The sequence below is a fragment of the Ailuropoda melanoleuca genome, chromosome 2 (assembly GCF_002007445.2).
Source record: "Ailuropoda melanoleuca isolate Jingjing chromosome 2, ASM200744v2, whole genome shotgun sequence".
NCBI classification, from domain to species: Eukaryota; Metazoa; Chordata; class Mammalia; order Carnivora; family Ursidae; genus Ailuropoda; species Ailuropoda melanoleuca.
Window position 1 is genome coordinate 100,094,195 of NC_048219.1, and position 23,498 is coordinate 100,117,692.

The following is a 23,498-nucleotide window of genomic DNA, read 5'->3' on the forward strand; positions in this document are numbered from 1 at the left end:
AGACCCACAGAGAAAAGGGACCTGCCCCAAATCAACAAGTTAGTGGTGGAGCTGGGACTAGCACCCAGATCTCTCGATCCCAGTCATCCAGGGCACTCTCCCTTATGTCCTTTGCCTTTACGTGTCATTTTCCTATGCTCATGTCCCGCCTTGTATTACCACAAGATAGTTTCCTGTGTATAAGTCTTGGTCCTCTGGGTGTTTTATGGGCTTATCCAGACCTGAGGTCTCATACTTCTTGGCAAGAACTCCTTTAATAAATAAGAATGGAACTGACCTACTTTGGCTGGAGGGTTTCCCAGCCTTGAAACACTGCTTACCTTCTTTCTTTGACTCTGAGTGGTCGGACATTTGATTTGGGAATTTAAGGGCATTCAAACAATTTTTTATATTCATTTCCCCATTGTGTGAGATCATAGGCATCTTCCTAATAAGGCATCATTAGGCCAAATTGCTTATTACTGCTACGCACCCTCCCCCCTTGCCTTTCCATACAGGGAAGTGTCAGGAGGGTCCCTTGCAAACGGAAACCAGAAAGTGATGATGGCTGAAGGGGCCAGTTTTCTGAGACCTCCATGGGAAACACGGACCACACCTCCTTTTGCTATCCCACGCCCTTGAATCTCATGAGGACTTTTACCTGGAGCGATATTGAGATCATTCACTAGCACATCTGTCCTCTTCCCCCTCCCCAATGCACACACTTTGAAATGTTGTCTTATTCATCCTGTATCCCTAGAGCCTGTCACAGTGTAAGATGGAGCTCAATGAGTGTGCGTTGGTTGACTGAATGAGTGAATGAATGAAGTGATGACATCCAAAGGGAGTGTCATAAGCTGTGGCACTTTCATGTAGCACCAAGTCATAAACAATGACATCTCGAAGGCGATCCTTGCTTACAAATTGTACATAACCGTATCAAGCCAATGAGAAACAGTCACTCAAGGCAGGGCCTTTTAATCCATGGCGTCTGGCAACCTTGATAACCTTCGTGAGTTAAATGGGGTGGAGAGGGCTGCCTTTTCCTTCAAGTGGGGTTTCATAACTCTGACACTGTAACCCCAGATATTAAATCTGGGCTTTCAGCAAGGAGTGCCAGGAAGGGAGCTAGGCCCTCCCTCAGCGTGGAGGAAGCCATGGGGTAGGAATAATGGGGACATGGGGGAGAAAGGGGAGTCACAGAATTCTTTGTCATGAGGGACTGTCCTGTGCCTTGTGGGCTATCTAGCACCATCCCTGGCCTTTACCCACTAGAAGCCAGGAGCACCTCTCCACGTTGCACCCACAGAAAAATGTCTGCAGACATTGCCCAATGTCCTCTGGGAGGCAGGGAGGGCAGAACCCCCCTGGTCGAGAACCAATGCCTTTAAGGTTGTCCTGTTTTAGGGGAAATGCATGAGCAGAACTAACAATAAGGGTTTATTGAATGTTGGATTCAGGACAGTGGGTTTGGTGACAGGGAATGAGAGCCAAGGTACCCGACAAACACCCACTTGCAGACAAAATGACTTGTGCCGACAACGGGCTTGATCTTCTCCAGCCTCCCTCCTGCCCTCCCTCCTCTCTCCGGCCCCTCTCAATGGGTGGCTCAGAAACAGAAAAGGTCCCGGCTTGGGGGTCTGGCACATGGTGCTACTTCCCCCAGGGACTGACAAGCTCGGTGGCAACCGGGCAGGCAGAATTTCAGGGAGACCGCAAGGGTCATCCGAGGAGCTGGTTATTGACAACTCTTCAGAGGAAGCTCTCTGGGGTTTGTTTTTTAAAGACTTTATTAATTAATTAATTAATTAATTTGACAGAGGGAGAGAGAGAGAGCACAAGCAGAGGGAACAGCAGGCAGAGGGAAAGGGACAAGCAGGCTCCCCGTTGAGCAGGGAGCCCTACATGGGACTCGATCCCAGGACCCCGGGATCATGACCTGAGCCGAAGGCAGACGCTTCACCAACTGAGCCACCCAGGTGCCCCCAGGGATTTTTTATATCCCTGAAAAATCACCTTCTCATTTTCCCGGGAAATATTTGTGGATTTCTTTTAAAGTTGTTACTATCTCTAAAATGATTGTGAATGATGATGATGGCGATAGTCTTCCTTTATCGAGACTCACCTCGCACCAGATACTCTGCCAAGTCCTTGCCACATATCCGACTTGATTCTCGTAACCCTCATTGTGCAGTGGGAGAAGCAGAGCCTCAGAGAGAGGTGAAGCCATCAGTCAAGGCCATCCACTTAGACATGGTGTGAGGACCCAGACCCAGATTCCTAACCAGTAAATCCAGCACCCGCCTGCTCCCAGAAAGAGGCTACGCTGGTTTCTGGTGCTGTCACAAAATTCTCTCCCAAGCCTCAAAGTGACATTAATTTCAGTTTAATCTAATCACTTTATAAAACATAAAACAAATACTGAATTACACACAGCACTTTATTAAGGAGGCCAGAGATGAGCGCAGGGTCACAAAATCAATCAACTAGGAGGTACACTTCCCAAACACTTTAGGGGGGGTCCTTCTCTTAGTTTTGGCATCATCTTTCTGCACTCCCATGGAGCCCACCTCTCCACCCTGTCCCCACTATCCCCGCCCTCTGGCTTCCTCTTTGCCCAGAGAGGAGGGGTATAGCTCTCTTCCTGGCACCCATCTTTGAAAGCCCAGACTTCATAACCAGGATTGGAGCTCCACCACCACCCTCCAATGTCCCCTGACTTGTTCCTCGCTTCCCTGCCCTTAGCAAGCTGAGATTTCTCACCACTGACCTTCACTCAGGCATTGGGACAACCTGCAGCCCAAGGTAAAACCCACAACACTCAGATCCTATCTACTTGCTTACATTACAAACAGAGGGCTGCTCGGTGTTCCTGTGGACTCCAGAAAATAATAATATCCTGGGGCCCAGCCAGCCTCAACATTCCGTATGTGGCAGATTCCAAGGGGCATTCGGGAAAGGGACATCCCTGCTTGGCCATGTCCTGAAGTCCCAGCCCACCATGCTGCCTGTGTGCCTAAGTTTTCCTGCCTCCTCCAGAACCTCCATATGTCCCACATCGGTCCCTCAGCCATGGGCTCTCCTTGTTGTCTAGGTTCCTGACCTTACCAACCCCCTTACCATTTTCAATAGACAGGCTTGCCTCCTATTGGAGCAGGAACTAAGTCCCATTCACCTCCGTGTCCCTAGTGATGAATCAATTGCTTGGCACAGAGTAGGTGTTCAATAAATACTTGGTGAAGTTTTGCATTTCGAGCTGGTTGTTTGATAATGTGTTTCCTCTTCTTAGTTCTCACTGTACAAACTAGCTAGTATCACATCTCCTTTTATTTCCCCCTTGAAAAAATTTCTTTCCAGTCTAAGTGGGCAGGCCAGTAATTGTATCATAATAGTGTGATTGGCAGAGTGAGGTCGAGTGTCTTTACCTTCTTCAGAATTCAATAGATTTTTACTTTATATCCTCCCAGATTTTACCTTTTCAGATTCAAGAGTCCCAAGTTAAACTAGCAGAACTCTCTCTTGACGTCCTTCTTCTCTTATTTTGCTTAATTAATCTCTTTCTCTGCAGACTGAAGTTTTCTGTTGCTTTCTGCAGGATAGAATAGGGCTGCCCCATAGCTGTCCCACAGTACATGCTTTAGGAATGGGAGAGATTGACCCTACTCCCCCTTACAATGCCAAGTATCCAAGAGAAGAAAGCCCATTGTTCCAAACTGGATTAGGTTTTCTCCAAATGTCTGATTATTGAGATGGGACCTCGCAGCACACCTCAGTGTGAAGGGGTCTTCTCAAAGAGGAGTTGTTGGCTAATAGTTTGAGTAGACACCTCAAAATATGTCTATTGTCTGAGAAAGAAAAGGACAGTGGAAGCTAATCACACAATCATGAAGCAACAGGTATGAACTTGTACACTGTAGTGGGCCAGCCATGACCGGGGGCCAAGGTCAGTGCTGAAGTATCAAGAGTGATACTCATACAGAGACACTACTAGATACACAGTCTTAGAAAGTTTACAACTTAAGTGCCTTTCCTTAAAAAAAAAAATTACTATAGGTTATGCCCTGTAAAGCCAAAACTGAGTCTAAAATATGGGATACAGGGGTACCTGGCTGGCTCAGTCCATAGAACATGTGACTCTTGATCTCAGGGTTATATGAGTTCAAGACCTCCACTGGGAATGGAGCCTACTTTAAAGAATAAAATAAAATAAAATAAAATAAAATAAAATAAAATAAAATAAATAAAATAAAATATAGGACACAAAAAAGTGGAATTTACCCAGGATGGCAATAGGCAGATCAATTGCACGGTTCTGAAACAGAGGATTTGCCCAGAAAGTCAAAGGACTCCTCGAAGTCAGTTCCAGAGAGGCTCCTTGCAGAGCTACTCTACTCAGAACCGTGGAGTGCAGCTACCCTAGGTAATTGCCTAGGAATTTTGTGATGAACAAGAAAAAAGAAAGTTAATTTAAAATTCCAGCAAAAGACAGCAGTTATATGAAAAACTTCACTGTGCAAGTATTCTTTTTAAAGTTTGACATGACTGCAGCAATATTTTTAAAACTCCGGAAGTAAAGATGGCCTGGACTCAAAATCTGAAACTGAAGAGGAAAGTCATGTAATGTGTGTTTTTCTTTATTAATTAAAATAATAAAGAAAAGTACTATTTAGTAAAATTCTTTTTTCTTACAATCCCTTAGTGAATTTATGAGGAATACATATTTTTAAGTATACTTTGGTCCGAGGGGCCGTTTTTACTACCAAGCAGCATCTCATTCTTGGTAGCAACTATTTTGGTATTTTCTGCTCAGAGTAATTCACTTATGGTGCTAAATATATGTTTGCTTGTTTTGTTTCTCTCACATTGACAGCCAGTTCTCCAACTCTTCAGACACTAGCTGGGTGTTCTAAAGTTCAGTTCAGTTCTGGGGCGCCTGGGTGGCTCAGTCAGTTAAGCATCTGCCTTTGGCCCAGGTCATGATTCCAGGGTCCTGGGATCAAGTCCTGGGATCGGGATCGAGCCCTGGGTTGGGCTCCCTGCTCAGCGGGGAGTCTGCTTCTCCCTCTCCCTCTGCACCTCCCCTGGCTCATGCGCTGTCTCTCAAATAAATAAATAAAATCTTTTTTAAAAAATCAATTTCAGGGGCACCTGGGTAGCGCAGTCATTAAGCGTCTGCCTTCGGCTCAGGGCGTGATCTCCGCATTCCGGGATCGAGTCCCACATCGGGCTCCTCCGCTGGGAGCCTGCTTCTTCCTCTCCCACTCCCCTGCTGTGTTCCCTCTCTCGCTGGCTGTCTCTCTGTCACATAAATAAATAAAATCTTTAAAAAAAAATCAATTTCAATTCAGTTCTGACTCTAACCACCTGGAATCAGCACAGACCCTGTGGGTTAAGGACACAGTCAGACTGCTCCTACTTTAGACGCCAGTGAGGAGCCCGGGCCACCCGTACTTCTGGCTGATCAGCTGTATATTGGGGGTTCCCATGACCTCCTCCTTTGATCAGGTAATTTGCTAGAAGGGCTCAGAGAACTCAGGAAAGTACTTTACTTGCCATTACTAACTAATTATAAAGGATACAACTCAGGGATAGCCAAGTGGAAGAAATGCAGAGGGTGAGGAAGGGGGAGTATGGACGCTCTCCAGACCCTCTCGTGTAGGGTATTTACGTAGGTTTCATTACACAGGCATGATGGACGAGATCACTGACCATTGGTGACTTACTCAGTCTCTGCCCTTTCTCCCATCTGCAGTGGTCAGAAGGGCAGCTGGAAGTTCCAATCTCTCACCACATGGTTGGTCTTTCTGGTGACCAGCCCCCATACTGCAGATCTCTAGAGGCCCCCACCCGCCAGTCCCCTTAGCAGCATATACAAAGTCACTCATCACTTTGGAGATCCCCAGGGTCTTAGAAGCTCTTGTATTAGGAACTGAGAAGTAAGACCCAATGTTATAACAAAAGATGCTTCTCTCACCCCTAATGCTCAGGAAATTACAAGGGTTTTAGGACCACTATGCCAGGAATCAGAGATGAACACATTATCTATTTCTATTATATCAGAATGTTACATTAGGACATCCAGTTTCAAATGGCAGATTAACTGCAGGTGTTTATCTACTCTGTCCCTGGGAGCATCCTTAACATGATAGTAAAGGAATCACAAAGGCTTAAACCCACAAAGTCAAAGGGAACAAGACGAGACAACAACGAAGCAGAGATTTCAAGAAATCTTTGGGAATGAAAAGCGAATGAAGTCGTGGTAGCGGTGTGGGAAAAATACCAACCTATGTGCGTGCGCTGGGCGGAGGGGGGTTGATCACAAATGGTCTGGTTGGCCTGCAGCGCCCTGGAACAGCTCCCAGCACGGAGGAGAAACATAGATCCTGACTGTGGGGACCCTCTCAGCCTGATGATTTATTGTATAGCAAAGGCCACCAACTGTTCAGGCCCCCAGTGGTTCTAAGGACCCCATTAGTGCTTCAAGCTTACCCACGGCATTGAGCACAGCACAGGGACCAGAGCCAATGGGATTATGAGAGTGTTGTAAAGGGACAGATGGTAACCACAATGGAGGTGAGCACAGCAATAATGTATAGTTTTGTGGAATTATTACCTCGTGCACCTGAAACTAATGTAACAGTGTGTGTCAACCATACTTCAATAATACACATACATACATATATGTTATATGTATATTATGTACAATAATATACATACATGTGTGAGTATATATGTGTATGTATGTGTGTGTTTATATATATATAGTAGTGAGGAAGGCCTCCAATGTGAAAGCAAACAAGCAGGAGAAAGGAAAGAGGAAATATCCACCATGCAGAGAGGAGAAAAAGGTCGCATGACTACAATTAATGTCCTGAAATACAGTTCTTTAGAAAGGATGCCACATCCAGGGCACCTGGGTGGCTCAGGCGGTTAAGAGTCCGACTCTTGATTTCAGCTCAGGTCATGATCTCGGGGTCCTGGGATTCAGCCCTGCATCAGTCTCCACTCTCAGTGGGGAGTTGGCCTGAGGATTCTCTCTCTCTCCCTCCCCCTGCTCGTGCTCTCTCTCTCTCTCTCTCAAGTAAATAAATAAATCTTAAAAAACAGAACAAAACAAGAAAAGGATGCCAGCTCTAAGAAGAAAGTGTGTGGGAAAGAGCGTTCTGGAAAAAATGAATCACCAGAGAATAAGAAAGGCTGCCTGGAAATTAAGTGTATGATGACAAAACATTTATCAGGAAACTCGACAGGTTATGTCAAGGAAGTACGTCAGAAAGAAGAGCACCTGACACAGGGGTAGAAGAGTAGAGAAAGGTGAAAAGAGGGTCCATCCGGGTTGTCCATTATTCAAATAATATGGCTTCTAGGAAGACAGAATAGAGAAGATGAAGGGAGGAAATAGTAAAATAAATCAACTAACATTTAAAAAATTCCCAGACATGAATAACACAAATCTTCAGATAGACATGTCCCCTGCGTAGCTAACCAATGAATAAAAAAAGAAGCATTCCCGCAAGGAATTTAAAAGCAATTAAAAACAAGAAAAATCCTGAGTATTTCTACAGAGAAAACAAAAGTCACATGCAAAAGGTTTGGAAGCACAGTTGGATTTCTTACCAATCCTGGAAGAGAGAAGGAGAAATGCCTTCAAAATCTAGAAGGAAATTTCTTTTCAACCCAGAATTCTCTGCCCAAATTCGATTAATTATCAAATTAATAAAAGCTTTTTCATTCCTGCAGAGATTACAAAGTTAATCTCCTACGTACGCTTTCATAGGAAGTGACTAGAGAATGTGCTTCTGCAAAACAAGGAGGTGAAGCAAGGAAAAAGACGTGGAATCTATGAAAGTGAAGTCCAGTCAGAAGACTTGCGGAGAGGGTACCCCAAGCCACAGCCAGGCATCTGACCCAGATTGGAGCAAGAGGAACGAGGACCAGCAGATAGGTCTCCGGAGGTAAAACAAATACAACCGTTGATAGATGTCTCTCGGAGCTGTTGGAGCACTTGGAAAAATGAGCCATAAGTACATAGAACACTAATCAAATGAAAAAAACAAAGTAATTATTGACCTCAGGAAAAACAAAATGTACAAGAAGAGACATAATCATTTTACATGGCTAGACTTAGCGGTGAACAATATACTTCATAGTCAAAACAAGGCATTATAAATAGAGACCATTCATTTAACTGAAAATTAAATCGAGATAAGTATACGTAATATATGGGGGACAGAAACATATGTAGGGAGATTTAAGAACATCTAAATCTTTGTCTTCCATAACAGAGAGTTTTAAATAGAGTCTCAGATTAATAAACCAAGAAATAGCAGTATAAGAATATAATCTTAAAATCTGGAGGGGTGCTGGGCTGGCTCAGTCAGAGAAGCACGCGACTCTTGATCTCAGGGTCATGAGTTTGAGCCCCACGTCAGGTGTAGAGATTACTTTTTTTTTTTTTAAAGATTTTATTTATTTATTCAACAGAGATAGAGACAGCCAGCGAGAGAGGGAACACAAGCAGGGGGAGTGGGAGAGGAAGAAGCAGGCTCATAGCAGAGGAGCCTGATGTGGGGCTCGATCCCGTAATGCCGGAATCACGCCCTGAGCCGAAGGCAGATGCTTAACCTCTGTGCCACCCAGGTGCCCCTAGAGATTACTTTTAAAAAATTTTAAAAACAGGGGCGCCTGGGTGGCTCAGTCGTTGAGCGTCTGCCTTCAGCTCAGGGCGTGATCCCGGCATTCTAGGATCGAGCCCCGCATCAGGCTCCTCCACTGTGAGCCTGCTTCTTCCTCTCCTACTCCCCCTGCTTGTGTTCCCTCTCACTCTGGCTGTCTCTCTCTTTGCCAAATAAATAAATAAAATCTTTTTAAAAAAAAATCTTAAAAACAATATAGAGATTACAAACAAAAATGAACAGTTAAAAAGAGTTGAAATGGTTGCCTCTGGAAAGTAGGTAAAGGTTAGGGAAGAAAACTGCTATTTTTCATGACAAACTCCTTGGCACTAGTACAAGTAAAAGATAAAAAAAAACACATATACACAGATTCAGATTTTTTAACTGTTTGAAGGTATCTTTAAGGACTAATAGCTCTTGTTTTGAGGACAATGTTAGCAGTCCTTTCATCTTCATTTGTCTGTTTCTCCTTTGAATTTTATTTATTTATTTACTCATTTATTCATTTACTTATTTATTTTTAAAGATTTTATTTCTTTATTTTAGAAAGGGACAGAGAAAGCACAACGGGGAAGGGTAGAGGAAGAGGGAGAGAGAATCCCAAGCAGACTACGTGAAGAGCACAGAGCCCAACTTTGAACTCGATCTCATGATCCTGAGATCATGACCTGAGCCAAAACGAAGAGTCGGACACTTAACCGACTGAGACACGCAGGCTCCCCTCTCCTGTGAATTTTAAGTAAAATTATATTTAATAATTATATAGAAATATACATAGAAATATACATGCAGCCTCTCCTTCCCTTCTCTAGGTTAATTTAGATTTATTCTCCCTCCAATGTCTCTTCCGGGTGGTTGCTCCATCGAACACACTCCTCCCAGCCCCTCCCAGCAACCCAAAGGGCCCCTTTTCTTAACTACTGGTCACCATCTAGAGCCGTGGGCTCAGTCCTTTCAGCAGGATGCTGCTGCCGGCATGCCACCACAACACAAAATTATTGTGGTTTATTACATTTTATGGAAGGATCAAGGGGAAAAGAAATGTGGAACGAGCCACTTCATACCCATCAGGATGGCTGTTATTAAAACAAAATACAGAAACAGGGGCTCCTGGCTGGCTCAGTCGGTAGAACGTGCGACTCTTGATTTCAGGGTCCTGAGTTTGAGCCCCACGTTTGGTGTAGAGCTACTTTAAAAAAATACAAAGAAAATAGGGGTGCCTGGGTGGCTTAGTTGGCCAAGCCTCTGACTCTTGATTTAGGCTCAGGTCGTGATCTCAGGGTCACGAGATCGAGCCCAGTGTTGGGCTCCGCACTCAGTGTGAAGTCGGCTTCAGATTCTTTCCCTTCCCTCTTCCTCCCCCTCTGCTGCTCCTCATCTCTCTCTCTCAAATAAATAAATAAATAAATAAAATTTTCAAAAAAACATACAGTAAAATAAAAAATAGCAGGGGTTGATGAAGATCTGGAGATAATGGAACCCATGTGCATTGCTAGTGGGAATGTAAAATGGTGCAAGGGCTGTGGAAAATCATTTGGTGGTTCCTAAAAAAGTAAACATAGAATTACCATATGATTCAGCAGTTCTGTCTCTGGATATACACCCACAAGAATTGAAAGTAGGGACTCAGATATTTGCACACCCATGTTCATAGCGGCATTATTTACAATAGCCAAGAAGTGGAAGCTACGTGAGTGTCCATCAACAGAGGAATGGAAGAACAAGACGTGGTGTGTACACACAATGGAATATTATTCAGACTGACAAAGGCATGAAATCCTGATAGATGCTATAACGTAGATGAATCTTGAGAACATACTAAGTGAAGTAAGCCAGACATAGAACAAATACCATACGATTCCATTTACATGAAATACCTACAATAGGCAAATTTGTAGAGTCAGAGAGTAGACTGGAAGTCATCAGAGGCTGCAGAAGGAGGGAAATGGGTAGTTATTGCTTAATGGGTACAGAGTTTCTGGCGCGATGTTGAAAAGTTCTGGAAATAGTGGCGATGGTTGTACAACATTGTCAACGTACTTAATGCCACTGTATTGTACACTTAAACATGTTTAAAGTGTTAAATTTTGTGTTATGTATATTTTACTACAATTTTAAAAAAAAGAGAGAGGTAGGATAAGAAGAAAAAGTTAAACTGTCTTCTGATTAATATTTTTTCTGTAGTCACAGGGGAAAACACCAAGGAAGTTGAACTTTTCTTGGAGAGATGTTCCTAGTGGATGTGTCCTCTCATTTCTAACCTTGCTCCATTTTTCCCAAGAGTCCTCTCTGTGGGTGTACCCCTTTCCTGAATCACAGAGTGCAAATCACCACCTCTTGGAAGAAACTTCACTGCCTAAATGACACACATTGGAGCTGCCCTAGAATCTCTTTCCTACCTTGTGTCGGTCAGCTATGCTGCATAACAATCATAAACAACTCTGGTGCACAGCAACGAGTGTTTATTTCTCTCTTTGTTTGCAAGTGAGCTAGGGTTTGATTGATCCAGGCCAGGCTCAGCTGGCTTGGCTCCAGTCCCTGGGGTCAGGTTCAAGTCTGCGCATGTGTGTTATTCATTCCTCCAAGACCAGCAAGCACAACTGTGCAAACATATTTCAAGCTTCTCTTCATAGCAGATCTATCTAATATCCTAGCAACCAGTCACATGGCCAAGCCCAAGCGAGGAAGGATACTCCACCCACCATGAGGTCATATGTATAAACTCCTATAGGCAATTGAGACCAATAATTCTAATTATAATAATGCTTCTTTCCCTGTCCTTGGCAGTAAGTCTTCTAAGTCTGTGATGAGTTACTGTGTCTGTATTAATACCAAAAGGATACTATGGAATGTGGAAGTTCACCAGTGCAGTCCAGGATGGATTTTGTCCTCTGAACCTGGCAGCAGAGTCAAGCCTGAAGTGTTGCCCTCATCCCCGTGATTGGATATGGCTCATCACCATATCCACACGTGAAAGAGGGAGGTGTGTTTCTTTCCTTTTAAGGGCATAAGATAGCATTTGCACATGTGTCTTTTGCTCTAATCCATTGCTAGAACCCAGTCATGTGAGCATGTGTTAGTTGCAGGGAAATTGGAAACTGTAGTGTCCAGATGGGCAACCATATGCCCAGTTAAATTCTGATTGCAGTAGAGGAAAGGAAGAATAATTATTAAGGAGACAAAGAACAATCTCTGCCAGAGAGGTTATAACTAGAGGTGGGAATGGGAACAGAGACATGGAATGAATTCTCTACCTTCCTCTATATATTTACATATTATTTTAAAAGCTTCATATAATTTTCTTAATACTTTCATGTATTCTCTTCCAGATTTTCCTCTGAAAATATGGTACATTATATATCCTTACAATCACACTGTGTATACAACTTTGTGTCATGCTCTTCTCATTTAATATCATGGTGTCACCATTAATAGTGTGTATTGCTGAATAGTCTTCTGAATTATCACGGATAATGGCTAACACTATCACATTGAATATAATTTCAAGATTATAGTATTATAATTTATGTTGAATGTTAGTTGAGTGTACCCTCAGATATTTAAATTGTCTCTTTTTAAGATTTTAACTTTTAATTTTGAGATAATTGTAGACCTTAAGAAATAATACAGAAAGATCCACATCCCCATCCCCCCTCCCCCGAGCAAAAGCCTTTTGTCAATTTCTCCCAGTGATAAAATCTTGCAAAACTAGGGGCACCCGGGTGGCTCAGTATGTTAAACGTCTGCCTTCGGCTCAGGTCGTGATCCCAGGGTGCTGGGATCGACCCCCATGTTGGGCTCTCTGCTCAACAGAGAGCCTGCTTCTCCCTCTCCCTCTGCCTGCTGCTCCCCCAGCTTGTACTCTCTCTGTGTCAAATAAATAAATAAAATAGGTAGTACAGTATTACAACCCCAGCATCGATATTGATACAGTCAAGGTACAGAACATTTCTATGACCCCAAGGGACTTTCACTGTGTCCTGTCAGAGTCACGGCCACTTCCCTCCCACTCCTACTCCTTCCTTAATTCCTGACAACCGCTAACCTGCTCTCTATTTCTATAACTTTGTCATTTCAAGAGTTACCTAGGTAGAATCATACAGTATGGTATGTAACCCTTGGGGATTGGCTTTTTTCATTCAGCACACTTCTCTGGAGATTCGCCTAGGTTGGCACATGTATCAGTAGTTTGTTCCTTTTTAGTGCTGAGTGGAGTTTCATAGGATGGCTGTGCCATCATTTGTTTAATCATTCACCCATTGGAAGATATCTGGATTGTTTCAGTCTGGGGCTGGTATGAATAAAGCTGCTATAAATATTCACATACAGGTTTTTGCATGAATATAAGTTTTCATTTCTCTGGGATAAGGCCTAGGAGTGCAATTGCTGGGTCATGTAAGAGTTGCATGTTTAGCTTTTGTAAAAACGCTGCCAACCTGTTTTCCAGAGTGGCTATACCATTTTACATTCCCACCAGTAATGTATGAGTGATCTAGTTTCTCCACTACCTCGCCAACATCTATGGTTACTATTTTTTAAATTTTAACTATTATGATAGGAGTATAGTGATAACACATTGTGGTTTCAATTTGCGTTCACTTAGTAGCCGATGATTTTGGTGAAACCATTTTATGTGCTTATTTGCCATCTGTATATCTCCTGTGAGATGTCTCTTCACGTCTTTTACCTATGTCCTAACTAGATTTTTGTTTGTTTACTGTTGAGTCTTGAATGTTCTTTATAAATTCTAGATACTAGTCCTTTCTTGAATATGTGACTGCAAATATTTTCTCCCACTCTGTAGCTTGTCTCTTCATCCTCTTAATATGGTTTTTAATGAAGCAAAAGTGTTTTTAATTTTAATTTAGTCCAATTTATCTGGCTTTCCTTTTATGGATTGTGCTTCTGTTGTCATGTAGAACCCTGAAAGTCTGTTCATTTTTTGGTTTGTTTTTATTTATTTATTTATTTATTTATTTATTTATTTATTTATCTATCTATCTATCTGTGGATTATTTAATTTTTTTATTTTACTTTTTTTTAATAAAAAAAATATTGTAAGCTCCAATGTGGGGCTTGAACTCACAACCCGAGATCAAGAATCACATGCTTTACCTACTGAACCAGCCAGGCACCACAAAGTTTGTTCATTTTTATTTTTGGTTTATTTTTTCTCTATATTGTTCAGATGAGTGATTTCTACTGTCCTGTCTTCTAGCTCAGTGACCCTTTCCTCTGTCCACCCTCCACCCCTCCCTGCTGCATGCCACCACCGTTCTCCTGTTGAGCCCTTCCACTAAGCTTTTTACTATTGTCTTTTTCGGTTGTACCATTTACATTTGATTTTTTTATATCTTCTATTTCTTTGCTGAGACTTTCTCTTTTTGCTGAGGTTGAAAGCTCTACATTTGTTTCAAATATCCTTATAACTACTCATTGAAGCATTTTTATGATGGCTGCTTTACAATCTTTATCACATCGTTCCAGATCCCTGTCACCTCAATGTTGGCATCAATGGATCACCTCTTTTCAATCAGTTTGATTTCTTCCTGGTTCTTAATATGATGTGTGATCTTTGATTGAAAGCAGGACGTTTTGTATTGCTGTACGACTGTGTCTTATTTAAATCTCTCTTAGTTGGCTTTTCCCGATGGGGGAAGGGGGTGGGTGCTAGGTGTAAGTAGATGTGCAGCTTCCCCACTCTGCCTTACTTGACACTGGCAAAAAAGAGAGGATCTCCCTTTACTGCTGAATGAGGGGTGGGAGTATCAGCTCCCCACATGGTCTTATAACACTGCAGTGGGTGGGGTCTGATCACCACCGGTGATGGTGAAAGTCGTGAGTGTCCACTAGGCTTCTTTTAGCCATTCTTGGAGGGTAGGGTGCTGGCAATGAATTCTTTTAGTTTTTCTTATCATTTGAGAATGTCTTGATTTCCCTCTCATTTCTGGAGATATCTTTTACTGAATACAGGATTCTGGGTTGACAGCTCTTTTCCTTCAGCACCTGTGGTACCAGCCCAGTGGGGAGATGGAGAAGCACCTCATTACTTCTGGATTGGGGTGGAAGTCCAGTCTCCACTGACATCATGGGCTGGGGGGGATCTTTATTAGCACACAGTAGGGATGAAAGTGCCAACTCCCTACTTGGCTGTCTCTGACACCGCCCTGGCAGGGAGACTGGGGACCCAGTTACAGCCCAGGGAAGGTGGAAGTCCTGGCTCCCCAGTTTTTTTCTGTGATATTTGGCTGTTGTAGGGCAGTTGTTGTCTATACATTTTCTGTCTTGCTAGACTCCCTCTTTCCTGGCCCTTGGCTTGAAAGAGCGGGCTTTTATTGGGGGTTTTTTTTGTTTTGTTTTTTTGTCTACATCTGGCTGCATTTCCTATGGCTAACTTCTTCAGCTCCAGTAATGGGATATTCGAGGTGAAAAGAAACTTCAGGGAACTTGCCACTTCCTTGCGCCATGAGGTCTTTAGCCACTTTGCCTTCTCTCCACCTTCCAGAATCTTCTGAGGCTTGTTTTGTATATAATGTCCAGGGTTTCTTGTTGTACTTAACAGGAGTAATAGGGAAAATGTACGTGCACATCATCTTCCTGAGAGCAGAAGTCCATCTCTTTGTCTCCATTAGACGTAAAGCTGCAACAGAATCCTTCTTTATAAAGCTTTTCCCACATATGGGATGGTTTCCTAGAAGTAATTCAGTTGGCCAAAGGGTATGAACATTTTTGTGACACTTAATATATGATGACATCCCTTTGAAGATTGTACCTGCTCACAGTACCTCTGGCAGTTTCTCACCTTTCTAAGAGTAATGTTCGTTTCAAAGAGGCACTGAACAGAATGTGTGCCTGCTTGAGATCCTTGCTGAACTAAAGGCAGCTTGCCAACCTGTAGGTGAATTTTTCTACTGAAGTTCTTTTACTGCCTCCGCTGAAAAGTCAGAGGGCGCTGGTGATGACGGACTTCAGTAAGCACCGAGCAGGCAGGAGCTCCACAAGAGGACAGGGGCCTGAGTGTATGGGGCCGCGTGCGGGTTCTCCTAACAATGGCTATACTCTTAGGGAAGCCGCTTGTTTCAATATAAGAGTCTGAATATAAGAGTCATCACAAGCCACGTGATGAAGTCGTTTGCTACATTGTCAGGTGTGAGATGGAAACTTAAGTGAGATGAATGGGGAAGGAATGAGCATAGTATGATTTGAATGCTGGGAGGGCACAGGCATCCCTGCAGCCGCTCTGTTGCCGCTGATCACAGGCTCTGGGCCAAGGGGTGTGAGGTGTGTACTTCATGGGGATCACAGACCTAGTTGCTTGGTATCAGGGAGTAGCTGGAGAAGAGCAGTTGCTGACAGCTGATAGATACTTTTTTTTTTTTTGAGAGAAAGAGGGAGAAAGAGTGCAAGTGGGGGAGGGGGAGGGGCAGAGGGAGAGAGAGAGAATCTCAGGCAGACTCCATGCTCAGCACAGAGCCTGACCCAGGGCTCCATCTCACGACCCTGAGATCATGACCTGAGTCAAAATCAAGTGTTGGATGCTTAACTGACTGAGCCACCCAGTGCCCTGCAGAGAGATACCTTCTGACTACATTAGTGAAGGGTGTGGAAGATCCAAAATAAGAATCAGACAATTTATGTTTGCCTTTGGGATCACTGAATACAGTGCTACCTCAGCTGCCCCTCTCTGGCCCAGAGCTTTTGTTGATTTACGCCATTTTGGAACATGGCCTTGTGCCCAGGGACTTCTCCCCCTGCTCCATTATGCTGACATTTCCATCTACAAAGCATTAGTGCAGGGTCAACAGGAGGGTCTAAAACCTGGCCCTTGACCTTTTGGAAGGCTGGTCTCTGAAATCAGGAACCCTGGGTGTTGGACCTTGGTACATACCCTAACCGCTGTGGGCTTCAGTTTCCTTTCCTAGATCTCTTTTCAGGGTTATTTTGAAGATTAAATAAGGTAATAATATATGTGAAAAGATCCTAATATTAAAATTCCACAATCTATAGAAAGTAAAGTAGGAGTCCAATTCATTGATCTTTCAGTTGTTCATTCACTCATTCATTCTTTCATTCATTCACCCAATCACTCACATATTTATCAAGTGTCAGACACAAATAAAAGAAGCGAGCCATGGTCTGGAAATCTACTCTAGGAAGAGCTAGGAAGCCAGGACTGTGTGCTAATCCTTCTTGTCCAACTCCTCCCTCAGTCACCGTTTGCCTGGGGTGGACATAGACTCTCTTCTGGGGAACTGGTAGATGGTTAAGTGTAGATTTCAAAGACTTTCAGACCAAAACCAAGCTTGCCAAACCTAAGAAATAAACACTGTTAGAATAAATGAAGTCCTACAGACTAATAATAGTAAGGTGCCCAGAAAGCAAGTAACTCACTGGGCTCGGGAGTCTTGGTAAAATTAAGAGCAAGATTTGCAGTGGACAAACTACATTTTGTTTGAGCGTCCTTGCTGTCCCAGCCCTGGTCTGAATTCTCTCCCAGGTGTGGCTGCCTCCACCTTGCTGCGAGGAGCTCCTTGCTGGTGCGGATTTTGCCTTCCTCATTTTGAATCCCCACTGTCTGGCCCCACTCTTGCTCACAGAAAGTCTTTTTGTGGTAACACTGGAGTTAGGGGCCGCGATGAGCATTCTGGGTTTTGAACTTGCAGGTGGGCGCCCTCCCCGGACTGTGCGATGTGCTGCGGGTGCTGCGGGAGGAACGGGACCAGTGCCTACAAGAACTGTCCAAAGAGAAGCCAGAAGACCTGGGCACCGAGAAGCCAGCCCCAGGTATGTGGCCCACATAGGTCCACACTTGGACGTAGATAATGTCCAGTCCCACTGGCATAAGGGAGGCTGGGCCAGCTGGGGGTGTAGGGGGCTGGACTAGCTGTATTCATTCAGATAATCACCTGGGTGGTGGAGGGTCTGGAATGATCCCATGGAGCCGTTGACATACACACAAAAAGCCAGATCATTATCTTTCACCGTTTCTCTGGGCTTGTGAATACAGTCTGTGTTTTCATACCACCAACTTCTGCATAATGGCTTCACCAAGGTAAGAGTTTGGTGAGAATTACTAGTCAAGGCAGTGTACCTCCTATCCATTCTCTCACCTCCTCTGCCAGTTTGATGAGTGAGGTAGTGAGAGAGACAGCGAGGGGTCAGAAGAACCTGGGGTCCAACGTTGGCTCTCACTCACTGGCTGTGTAACCATGGACAAGTTATTTAAGACTTAAGACTGCTGAGACTCAGTTTCTTGATCTACACAATGGAGGTGATAATGTCTACTTCGGGTTTATAATGATAAATGAGATAAATTATGTTAAATACTGGTGATTCTTAGATATTATTCATTTAAACATTATTATTAATCATTTAAAAATATCATTAATTTGTTACATGGTGCACTGGGTGTTATACGCAACTAATGAAGCATCGAACTTTACATCGGAATCCGGGGATGTACTGTATGGTGACTAACATAATATAATAAAAAATCATTAAAAAAATATATCATTAATTTGATATTTAAATGTTAACTTTATTTCTAGTCTGCTTTTTAACTTCCCCGCATCTAAGGATAAGGAGGCGTGTAGCATTAAGAAAAGAACCCATTACAGGTATTCAAACAAAGACTTGTACACACATATTCATAATGCCACTAGTCTCAATAGCCAAGAGGCAGAAATAGCCCAAGTGTCCATCGACTGATGTATGAATAAGGAAATGTGGTCGGTACACACAATGGAACATTATTCATTCTTTAAAAAAATGAAGTACTGATATATGCTACAATATGGATGAATCTTAAAAACATGTTAAGTGAAGAAAGCCAGTTACAAAAGGCCGTGTATTGTATGATCCCATTTATTTATTTATTTATTTATTTATTTATTTATTTTTTTTAAGAAATTTATTTATTCGACAGAGATAGAGACAGCCAGCGAGAGAGGGAACACAAGCAGGGGGAGTGGGAGAGGAAGAAGCAGGCTCATAGCGGAGGAGCCTGATATGGGGCTCGATCCCATAACGCTGGGATCACGCCCTGAGCCAAAGGCAGACGCTTAACCGCTGTGCCACCCAGGCGCCCCTGTATGATCCCATTTATATGAAATGTCCAGATCAGGCAAATCCATACAGACAGAAATTAGATTGATAGCTGCCAGGGGCCAAGGGGAGGGAGAATGGGGAGTAATTCTTAGCGGTTCCCTTTTGGTGGCGGTGAAAATATCTTAGATCCAGATAGAGGTGATGGTTGCCAAATACTGTGACTGTACCAAATTCCACTGAATTGCACACTTTAGAATGGATAACGGTTAATTGTATGTTATATGAATTAATAGGTATGTTATATGAACTTTTAAATAGACTTTATTTTTTAGAGCAATTTACTGCAAAATGGAGCAGAAAGTTCAGAGTTCCCATGTACTCTCTGCTCTCTCCCCAAACACAACCTCCTCCTCCATGAACATCCTATAACTTGTTATAATTGATGAACCTGCACTGATACAACGTTACCACCCAAAATCCATGGTTTACATTAGGGTTAGCTCTTGGTGCACATTCTGTGGGTTTTGACAAATGTGTAATGACATGAGTTCACCATTAAAGTATCACACAGAGTAGTTTCTGTGTCCTCGAAGTCCTCTGTGCTCTACCTATTCATCCCTTTCCCTCCCCTAACGCTTGAACCACTGATCTTTTTACTGTCTCCATAGTTTTGCCTTTTCTAGAATCTCATGTAGGTGGACTCATACAAAACGTACCCTTTTCAGATTGGCTTCCTTCACTTAGTAGTATGCATTTAGGGCTTTCTCCTTTTTTTTTTTTTCATGGCTTGATAGCACATTTCTTCTTAGAGAAGAATAACGTTCCATTGTCTGGATGAATGAACCACAGTTTACCCATTCACTTAGAAGGACATCTTGATTGCTTCCACATTTTGATAATTATAAACGAAGCTGCTATGTGTGGACAGATGTTTTCAATTCATTTGGATAAAATACCAAAGAGCTTGATTGCTGGATCACATGGTAAGAGCATGTTCATAAGTTTTGTGAGAAACTAACAAACCGTCTTCCAAAGGGGCCCCACAATCGTGCATTCCACAGCAATGAATGAGAGTTCTTGGGGCTCCACGTCCTTGCCAGCATTTGATGTTGTCAGTGTTTATTTTTCTTTTTAATTGTGGTAAATTACATATAACATAAAACGTGCTATCTTAATCATTTTTAAATTTAAAAAATTTTAAATTTTAGTAAAAATCACATAGTATAAGATTTACCGTCTTAACCATTCTCAATGTATACTGCGGTAGGGTTAAGGACGTTCACCTAGTTGGGCATCCAGTCTCCAAAACTCTTTTCATCTCGAAAAACTGAAACTCTGTATTCGTTAAAACAACAACTCCCTTGGGGCACCTGGGTGGGTCAGTAGGTTAAGCATCCCAATCTTGATCTCAGCTCAGGTCTTGATCTCAGGGTCATGATTTCAAGCTCAGCATGCAACCAACTAAAAATGAACAAACAAAAAGCCAACAAGTCCCTTTTTCTCCCTTCCCCTATCCCCTGGCAACCACCATGCTACTTCCTATGAATTTGACTATTCTACATACAACATATAAGTGAAATCATACAGTGTTTGTCTTTTTTGATTGGCTTATCTAACTTAGCATAATGTCCAAGATCCATCAGAGTTGTAGCATAGAGCAGAACTCCCACATTTTGTTTATCCATTCACTCACGAAAGAACACTTGAGTTGTTTCCACCTTTTATCTATTGGGAATAATGCTGCTATGAACGTGGCTGTGCAAATGTCTTCTCTTCAAGTCTCTGCTTCCAATTCTTTTGGCTATATACCTAGAAGTGAAATTGCGGGGTTATAAGGTAATTCTATTTTTAATTTTCTCAGGGTCTGGCATACTGGTTTTTTCCGTAGTGGCTGTCCTATTTCACATTCTCACCAGCAGTGTACATGAATTCCAGTTTCTCCACATCTTCACCAACACTTGCTACTTTGTTGTTTTTTTTTAATAGTAGCCATCCTAATGGGTGTGAAGTGATATCCATTGTGGTTTGATCTGCATTTCCCTGACAACGAGTGATGTTGAGCATCTTTTCATGTGCTTGTTGGTCATTTGTAGGTCTTCTTTGGAGAAGTTTCTATTCAAGTCCTTTGCCCATTTTAAAATAGGGTTGTTTGGAATTTTGCTGTTGAGTTGCAGTAGTTCTTTATATATTCTGGGTCTTACCCCCTTTTCACCTCTATGATTTGTAAATAATCTCTCCCATTGTGTAGGTTGCCTTTTCACTCTGTTGTTTCCTTTGTTGAACAGAGTTTTTAAAGTTTGATATAGTTCAACGCATCTATTTTTTACTTTGTTGTCTGCGCTTTTGATGTCATATCCAATCAATCATTGCTAAGTTGAATCTCACAGAGCTCTTCCCGTATGTTTTATCCTCAGAATTTTATAGTTTTAGCTCTTACATTTAGGTCCTTGGTCCATTTTGAGTTAGTTTTTGTATATGGTGTCCATTTTCATTCTTTCACATGTGGATATCCTGTTTTTTCAATACCATAGGTTGAAAACTTTTTTCCATTGAATGGTTTTGACACCCTTGTCAAAAATCAGTTGACCACATATGTGAGAGTTTACTTCTGGGTTCTCTATTCTATTCCATTGGTCTATATGTCTTTCTGCCAGTGCCACACTGTTTTGATTACTGTAGTTTTGTAGTCAGTTTTGAAATCAGAAAGTATGAGACTTCCAACTTTGTCCTTTTAAGATTGATTTGGCTGTTTCCAGGTCCCTTGAGATTCCAAATGAATTTTAGGAGGGATTTTTCTATTTCTGCAAATAATGCCTTTGGGATTTTGATAGGGATTGCATTGAATCTATAGATTACTTTGGATTGTATCAACATCTTAACAATATTAAGTCATCTGATCCATGAACACAAGATGTCTTTCCATTTATTTGTGCCTTTAATTTCTTTTAGCAACATTCTGTCATTTTCAGCATAAAAGTCTTTAACCTCATTGGTTGGGTCTATTCCTAAGTGCTTTATTTTTTTATACTATTGTAAATTGATTCATTTCTTAATTTTCTTTTCAGGTTGTTCCTCATTAGTGTATAGGAATACAACTGTTTTTTGTGTGCTGACTTTGTATCTATCCTGCGACTTTGTTGAGTCCATTTATTAGTTCAACAGGTTTTTTTTTGTGGAATATTTAGGATTTTCTACGTACAAGATTATGTTATCTGTGAACAGAGATCATTTTACTTCCTCCTTTCCAGTTTGGATGCCTTTTATTTCCTTTTCTTGCCTAATTGCTACGGCTAGGACTTCCCTACTACTCCAAATACATGTGGTGATAACAGGCATCCTTGTCTTGTTCTAGATCCTACAAGAAAAGCTTTCTGTCTTTCAACAATGAGTGAGATATTCACTGTGGGCTTTTCACATATTGCTTTTATTATGTTGAGCTAGTTTTCTTCTAGTCCTAATTTGTTGTGTTTTTATCATGAAAAGGGGCTGAACCTTGTCACATGCTTTTTCTGCATCAATTGAGACGATCATGTGGTTTTTGTTCTCTATTCTGTGAATGTAGAATATTACATTGACTGATTTTCATATGTTGAGCCATCCTTGCATTACAGGGATAGATCCCACTTGGTCATGGTATGTAGTCCTTTTAATGGATTATGCTGTTCAATTCAGTTTCCTGGTATTTTGTTTAAGATTTTTGCATTAATGTTCATCAGGGATATTGGTCTGTAGTTACCTTGTAATGTCTTTGGCTTTGGTAGCAAGATAACGAGAGTCTCATAGAATGATTTTGAAGATGTCCCCCTTTTTCCTTTTTTTGCAAGTGTTTGAGGAGGACCCATGTTAATTCTTCTCTAAATTCTTGGCAGAATTCATCAGCAAAGCCATCTGGGCTTTTCTTTGTGGGGAAATGGAAACTTTTTATTATTGACTCAGTCTCTTTACTAGTTAGAGGTCTGCTCAGATTTTCTATCTGTTCATGCTTGTCTCAGTACATTGTGTGTTTCTAGGATCTTATCCATTTCATCTAGGTTATGCCGTTTGCTGGTGTATAGGCCACATATATTCTTTTGCAATAGCCTTCCCTCCAAGTCAAGGCCTTTGTTTTTGAAATTCTTGATCTGTTGATTATTCAGTTTCTCACCGCACAGCATGGCTGGGTCGGGGACTCCTTCCCCTGCTCTAGCACCATGCAGCACAGACACTCCCTGGATCTCAGCTGCTACCCCACCGGCTCTGCAGCTGCACCGTGCTTTTTCCCTCCTCTCACTTCTTCCACCTCAGCCTCCTCCTCTCTCTGCCTTTCCCACTTCACATGGCGCCTGAATACCAGTGGCAATGGCGGCAGAATGTGCCGTGAGCTAAAAGAGGAGGCAGCCTCTGTCTCTGTTATGTGAATTTTACCTCACTTTTTAAAAAAGAAAGAGGACGAGGAGGGGAGTGGAGGAGAGGGGCCCAGACTTTTAAATTAGACAGAACGGGGGCACCTGGGTGGCTCAGTCAATTAAGCATCTGACTATTGATTTTGGCTCAGGTCATGATCTCAGGGTCGTGAGATCGAGCCCTACATCAAGCCCCACACCTCTGTGCTCATCCTGGGGCCTGCTTAAGATTCTCTCCCGTTCCCTCTGCCCCTCCCCCTGCTCACTCTCTCTCTCTCTAAAACAATAAAATAAAAATAAGTTAATAAATCAGACAGGTGTAACCTTGAACAAGTTACTTAATGTTTCTGGGTCTCAATTTCCAAATGTTTTTTATGGAGTTGGTGTGAAATTACAAGCATTCATTCACAAATAT

General features: G+C 42.3%; 1 protein-coding gene across 6 annotated transcripts in view; it reads left to right on the top strand.

Moving 5' to 3' along the window:
• Positions 1-23,498, top strand: part of SCTR (secretin receptor) — a 72,290-nt gene that overhangs the window by 1,956 nt on the left and 46,836 nt on the right. For 5 of the 6 annotated variants that reach the window (XM_034654407.1, XM_034654408.1, XM_034654409.1 and 2 more), the window contains exon 2: positions 17,318-17,438. In XM_034654407.1, coding sequence (XP_034510298.1) covers positions 17,318-17,438 — 121 coding nt within the window. Of the gene's footprint in view, positions 1-7,828; positions 7,935-17,317; positions 17,439-23,498 lie in introns of those variants that run through there. The other variant, XM_034654410.1, reaches the window with a different exon arrangement.